Source organism: Eschrichtius robustus, chromosome 11 (assembly GCF_028021215.1).
Source record: "Eschrichtius robustus isolate mEscRob2 chromosome 11, mEscRob2.pri, whole genome shotgun sequence".
Classification (NCBI taxonomy): Eukaryota; Metazoa; Chordata; class Mammalia; order Artiodactyla; family Eschrichtiidae; genus Eschrichtius; species Eschrichtius robustus.
The window spans coordinates 72,367,568-72,374,985 of NC_090834.1; the positions used below are offsets into that span (position 1 = coordinate 72,367,568).

The 7,418-nt window shown below is 42.1% G+C and overlaps 1 protein-coding gene across 1 annotated transcript; it reads right to left on the minus strand.

The window, feature by feature from the left end:
- Positions 1–3,073: 3,073 nt before the first annotated feature.
- LOC137771834 (calcitonin receptor-stimulating peptide 3-like) lies at positions 3,074–6,272 on the minus strand. The gene is made up of 3 exons (XM_068555520.1): positions 6,187–6,272; positions 3,655–3,786; positions 3,074–3,233 (listed from the first exon to the last, which is right to left on the minus strand). The coding sequence occupies exons 1-3, from the start codon at positions 6,270–6,272 to the stop codon at positions 3,074–3,076; spliced, it is 378 nt and encodes a 125-aa protein (XP_068411621.1).
- Between the last annotated feature and the right edge of the window lie 1,146 nt (positions 6,273–7,418).

The window sequence follows — 7,418 nt, forward strand, 5'->3', positions numbered from 1 at the left end:
ATGTAGGAACTGGGTTTGTGCACTTGGATTTTCCTGACGCTCCTAGGAGCCAGGTACTGAGGTGAAGCTGGTGGAGTGTGGCACCTCTGCATGGGATTTGAGGAGCTTTATGAAAGTCTCCCTTTGACCACTAAAAGAAGTCCTCACCTTGCCTGAAGTTCAGTCTTTATCATTTAATTTATATGAGTTAAACATTCCCCCAAACAGGCTAAGTTGGAAAATGCAAACCCTGATGGCAGCAAAGTGTTAGAAAGTTCCTAAAACTGCACTTACACGTGAATGTGTTTATTCCAGCATTTTCTTAGAGGCAGGACAGAATGGGAGGTGTGATGACACTGATTTGCTGGAGTTATTGGCATGGTCATGTTGATGGTGGTAGGTGTGGGGACTTAAGAAAGGGATACAGAAAGAAAAAAATAGGTTTTCAATGAGAAACTTCTTTCCCTTCACAATTTTTCCAAAGGCTGCAGACAGATCACGCTTCTCCCAGGAGTCATTCCTGCCATTTCCTGGGGATGCTCAGCCAACCACCCTCTGCCACTGCCTCTCTTCCAGCACCCTACTGGTCCATCTTCTAATCTTGACATCTTTTGTTTCTTTTCTTTTATTTAAAGAGATTAGAAGTCTAAAGTGGATGAACACTTAGTGACCATCTTGTTGAAGACCCTCTTCCAAACGTGGTATCTGAGACTCAGTGGAAATGTAATTCTCTGTCCAAGGTCACACAAGGGAGCACCAGTGGAACCAGAAGTCTGGGCTCTGGACTTGCCACATGTTTCTTCAGTCATTCATCACAGAATTATTGAACACCTACTAGACTAGATGCTGGAGATGTAATGGTGAGCAAAACCAGTCATGGTCCCCACTTTCCTGGGATTTACAGTCTACTGGGGGATGTGTACATAAGTAATCACAAATAGATATATCATTACAAATAGTTAAGTTTTCTACCGGTATCAGTGTTATACCATTTTGATGGAAATGTAGAAACCATGCTACATTTGGCTATCTTTGCCCTTCCCTCTCTTTAAATATTGGGTTGGCTAAAAAGTTCATTCGGGTTTTTCTGTAACGTGAAAAGCCCGAACGAACTTTCTGGCCAATCCTAAATATAGTTTTAGGTGTTTCCTCTATATGCGTTGCACACCATGTCAGATGGTGTAATAATTGTTGCTTCAACCATCAATTTTGCCCACTCTGATGTTCTTTTTTTCCCTGAAGTTCCAGACTTTCTTCTCTGAGAACTTCCTTAAGCCATTTTTTAAAAATTATTTTTTATTGGAGTATAGTTGCTTTACAATGTTGTGTTGGTTTCTGCTGTACAACCAAGTGAAGCAGCTATACGTATACATATACCTTAAGCCATTTTTAAGAGTAGATTTACTGGCACAGATTTCTTAGTTTCCCTTCATTTGAGAATGTTTTTATTTCCCCTTTCATTTCTGAGGGATATTATCACCAGCTATGGAATTCACCGTTGACAGTTTTTTCTCCCAATTAAAAAAAAAAAAAGTTAAGTTTTCTGATGTAAAGAAACAGTTTTATAAGCCTGTATAACACAGGAAATGTGATCAGTGTTGGAGGTCAGAAGTTGCTGCCTGGGGCACAGAACTAGCTTATACCCAGGGACTTGTCTTCTCCACAGTCATGTTGACTGCAAGGTTTACTGTTTTTCTCAAGCAACTGGACTTCTATGGGACTTTGAGCACCAAGTAGGAAGAGAAGGGGAAGTGGATGTGACAAATCCATTCTTTAAGTTGTGAATATCGCTCAGAGAGCCACTTCAGTCCTAATTTGAAGCCTTTTTACTCTTGCTTTGCAAAAGATTTTGATAAACATTCTTATACTGTGCTTCTGAAAAGGGTAACTTTGAAGAAGCAAAGTAAACAGCAGGTTAAATTGAACATGCTCATTAAAGAAGATTAAAGTTATTTTAAGAACATTCTAACTTAAGTGTGCAGGGGAAATGTGTGGTGTAGTTTTGGAAGATTTGGCTAAGTTTTTCCTTTTTTTTTTTAAATCAAGAGTTTGGTTGCCATTTAGTAAACATTGTCAGGACTTCTCTGGTGGTCCAATGGTTAAGACTCTGTGCTTCCACTGCAGGGGGCACGGGTTCGATCCCTGGTTGGGGAACAAAGATCCCACATGCCGCGAGGTGCGGCCAAAATAAATAAATAAACAAACAAACAAATAAAAGTTTATTTAAAAAGCATTGTCTGATATGTTATCACTAAAAGATCTCACAATCAAAAAACTTATAAGGACAAAACATGTCTGTGAAAACTAAGTTAGTTTGAATCCATGATGGATGTAATACCCTTTGGCAAGGTTGGCTGACAGGGTCCTGATTTGCTACCATATAAGCCAATGAGACATGAGTTATATTTATTGAACATGGACTCAAATATTAAAAAGATGCACACTAGATAACTACAATGATTTTTTTCTGCATTGAGCTTCAGTTTATTTCAAGGAGAAGAGTGTTTTCAATATCAAGAAGCATGCATATATATGTGTCTTCCATGCTATTTTTTCTGCAAGTTGCTTTCACTGCAAATTAAAGAAGTAGAGTTCAGCTGCTAACAGGTATCTACTATTGTTGCCTTCAAGTTATATGGGGAAACCGAGGCTCAGAGAGGGTCTGGCCCATGGTGACATGGTTAGCAGAGGACAAACACAATATTTGAACCCAAGTCTATGCTCTGAGTCCAGATGTTCATGACATTGTAGGGAATACCCCCAAAGGGTAGAGTCTTTGCCTTTCAAACTCAAAACCTAGAATAATCACAATGATAACTTCAGGGAACAGTGTTTTAAGTGAAGAGGTTCTATATTTCCTGGCAGATGATCTTAGTGTCACCAGGAGACACTGGAAAAATAAAAATAAACCCAAGTTAGAGGGGTTTCAGATATTGAGACTCTCTGTTCTATATCCAGCCGCTATAGATTTTTTTATGATACATGCCCAGGGAGGGTTCGAGTGTGACCCGCACCCCTGCGATAATACCCAGCCACCAGCCGTGCCATTCAGAGTACTAGGGCGGTCACCTTCTTCCTGGAGTCATTTCACTCTTCAGGCCTGCAGGTCCCTGTGGTGGCGGCCAAAGGCTTTGGAGCCCACGTTGGTGGGCATGAAGTTCCTCTTAATCACGCTCCCAGATCTGCTCAGCCAGCCCGCCATCTTATGGGTCACGCCAGTGGCAGTGTTGCATGATCTCTTCTGGGCAGTGATGCTGATTTGTGGGATGGAGAAAATGAGAAGGCCCGTCAGTGAGAGGTTGAGGGCAGATGCTGCCCCATGGGACCATCAGTGGAAAATTACTACTCTGAGAGGCACCAGTGAACCTTAAATGTTTCTGCCAAATACAGTTTTCTACACAGCAGAAAGTCATAGGGTTTTAGGGAAAATGCCACAGTCACTCCCTGCAGACATTTCCAGGGGTGTCAGAAGACCAAAGATGTCTCTGGGTTAATGGTCTTGGAACACAGAACTGTTAACAGCCAATCTTTCCTGTGTAAATTAAATACCAACCAAGGCTTATGAGATGAGAGAGAGATTTGTGGCACCATACCCAATCTCATTCTTAAGTATACACCTTCCTGGTAAGCTGGGGGAAGGGTAAGCCATGTTCGGGGAGGGGTGCAGAGATTTGCCTGAAGCCCTCTGTCTCATGCTCCAGCTCACTGGCCTTCATCTGCACATAACACTTCACCGTTGCAGCCAGTAGGAGGCGCGATTCCTCCTCAGTGAGTGTAGCAGGTACAAAGCCACTTTCCAAGGCCGACCTAGGGAAGGGAAGCAAGCCAAACTCATGCTCTGAGCCCCTGCCTACCCCCACCCCAGGATAAGCAGCCAGCTTTCTTGGTTTCTGGGACTTCCACTGAGGATGTGGCCAGCCAAATTCTCTCTCTCTTTTTAATTTCTTTTCTTAAGGTTTTTAAAATAACATTTATTTCTTAAAAGTTAACATGTGCATAATAGGAAACCAAAAAACACAAGAAACAAAAAACAAAGTCATCCATCATCACAAGCAGTTTACCGTCTGATGTGTCCTTCTAGATCTCATTTGTGTATTTATACAACTAAGCATCCATTTTTATGTAATTAAGACCATACGGTTATGTATCATGCTTTTCCACACATCATGAATGTTTATCATTTCAAAGTCCCAAAGCTATGAGTATTTTAATAACCAAGAATACACTACACCAACTCAATCTGGAAGGAGAAAAATGTAATCCTGCCTTTCTTGGTGACAAAAATTTCAGAAAAGACAAAAATGGCAACAGGCCTCTAGACAAAGATGTTGGCAGAGTTATGATTAAAATACTACATTCCCTTAATGTTCAATTAAAAATGAGACATAAAGCAACAGAGTACACGAAGTATAATGCTTCTAAGAGGATTCATTATCCAATCTAAACTATTAAAGTGTTAGCGAGGAGGTATGTTTCCATTGAATTACTTAACAATGTATTCCTATAGTACAGCCAAGAGATGCACACACATCAATGGTTATCATCAAAATATAAATAGGAACATATCCACATACATCCCTCCCTTTATACTTCCTTCTGCCCCTCTTCTGCCAACCTAATGAACACGTCCTGACATGCATTTCTCAGAGACGGTTTAACAATTCCATGTCCAAGGTGCTGCTTTTACATCAATTATAACAAAGATATTTACAAATAGGTTAATTCACTAGCTCTACTTTTTACCATACATTGTCACTTCAGGACATCTAAAAAAGCCTAGATGTTGCAAAATAATGAATGAACCTTGTCTATAATAAACATTGGTACTTTACAAAAATGCACATATAGACCTATGGTTATAACCTAAAATTGTTTTCTATATGGAGATATTAGCCAAGAGCCCTTTCCCTTCACCCTTCCTCTTACCCCTCCTCCAGCATTTCAATGCCTAAGTACAAGACAACATCGAGCTCCAAGAGGTGGATTAACATAGACACCCCCAGAAGATACAGCCCTTCCTAAAAACCAACAAAAGGGCATTTATTAAGGGATTATCTTACTACTCTATTTTTAGTATACTTTGGGCATTAGGACTTGCTTATTCTTTAATACACAGCAATATTAACTAAAACACACAAATAGAACAAGGGTTAGACAATCTGAACTTGTCTAAAGACTCATGGGCACAGAACCCTTCTCTCTGCACTCCCTTCCCTGTCCCCTCTTCCCTCCACGACCACCCAGTGAACAGTCAGCTTACTCTCCAAGACTCGTCTAACAATTCCACTCCCCAAATATAACCATTCCTATGAATTAACAGAAAAAAATACTTAAAAGGTATTACTTTAACTCTCTGTTTTCAACATATGTTGTGCACTTTTACACATCTAGAAAAACTAGATGATTCAAATAAGGATTTAAGTTTGTCCACTATCTATACACATAGTAGCAATGAATAAACTGCACACAAAGGCTTTAATCTCAAAGTGTCTTCTAAACAGGAAAACTCTGGCCTAGAACCCTTCCCCTTTTCATCTCTATCAACCCAGCCCAGTTCTCAATGGACAGGGCATGAGGCATGTATCCATCCAAAAATGCCACTCACCAGGATTTAGGCTCTGGTGTGACCTAAAAGAAGTGGTTTGCTCCAAGTGGATTATACAGACTTGTGAAAGGTGATGGTTAGATTTTCAGGAATTTTATGAGCTTAGTGTAAATACAGCCATTATTAAAAACTAAATGATAATGATTTGAATCTGAAAATGGTTTCAATTTAATGTAATTTGAATAAAGGTGAGAAATTCGATGAAAACATCACATAGATTTAATAACAAATTTATTGGCAAAGTAATTAGCAGATTAGGATGCAATTCATTGATCAAATTATGGTTAAATTAGTAAACAGGTTTGCTAAAGACAGAAATGTTTGGTAACAATCAACAAAAGCATGCTGTGAGGTTCAATGAGTTACAGTATATGAAATTTACAAGGAGTATCCTGTATCTTATGTGTGTTTGTAAACTGTGTGATACACATCTTTGTATCATAAAAAGTTTATGGTAAACTTATATACATGTTTACATTCATACATTACCCACCCCCCCCCACCCCCCCCCGCCCCATAAGAGCCAGATTCAGCACAGCACAACTTAGAACACAGAATTATATGATTGGGAGGCGGGAGCGCTCCTGGCAGGGCTGTCTCACCTGAATGGTGCTGAGTGGAGCATGCCTGCCTGGTACAAGACCAGGATGCTGAGGATCAGGAAGGGGGGGAACTTCCAGAAGCCCATGACGACTCTCTGCAAGGGAAGAATAACATCAGCACCTGGAGCAATAAATAACAAATTCAATGAGCCCACAGACCCAGGCTCTGCTCCTGCCTCTGCCTCTAACTCCCTTAGCCTCCTGGTTTCATGCTAGTCATGTAACTCTGATTCACCATCGTTTCCTGCTCAGCCAAGTGGACTGCTGGAAGATTCAGTAAGGCTGCAGCATGCTTGGCTTAGCAAAGAAACCTAGTGGGACAACTGGGTGAGGAGGTCTTGGTCCATAGCCCCCACCCCATCACTCCACTCACTCTCACATACAACCTGTTGGCCAGGACTCCTGGAGGACAGAGTCCGAGTACCTGTCACCAGAGCTTTTCCCACTGTGCAACCCAGAGCTGTCCTCCTGGTGGCGGGCTTTTGCACATACATGGAGGGGGGAGGGGATTACCGAGGACAAATTTCTGCGGTTGGAATCCCTGAGAAACTGAAGAACCACATTCTACTGCTCAGCTGCTCCACACTTTGGTAAAGAGTACCCTGTAAGAATCAAGCTGGAAGGGTCTCAAATTGGGACCCAGGACTTAAACTGGGAAAAAAGTTCCCAGAACCCGCAACGGGGGCTTGCGTTTAATGGCTGCCTGCCCCTCAGTCACTGCACCTATTTGCCACCCGCTTGCACTGGCCCAGGTTCCGAAGCATTTCCCGCGGTCCGCTAGGCACAAGACGTGATCCGTGAGAGCACCATCTGTACAAAACTCTTTCTGCGTCCAGATCTGCTTGCAGTGCCAGGCGAGCTCCAGCATCCCAAACTGACCTAAGCACGTGTGCTGCGGGAAAGGAAACTGGAGCCCGCCTCAGCGCTGGGAGAGTGAAGCAGGGAGTCCGTGAACTGAGACCATCAGTTCAGGAACTGAATCAGTGGAAGGAGTCTGGGATGCATTGCAGAGTAATACAGGTTGTGAAATGACCTAGACAGAAGTGGACAGAGCCTTTGAGACTGGAAGAGATCAGCTAAGAAAAAGTAATGGAGAGAGAGAAGGAAGAGAGGGGAGAGAGAGAAAAACAGAATCCCAGCTAAGCAGGAATCTCCGGGCTTACCTGGCAGCAGGAACCAGGTGGCTTGGAGCAGAGGAGGGAGCAGTGGCAGTAGCTTTGGCTTCAGGCGAT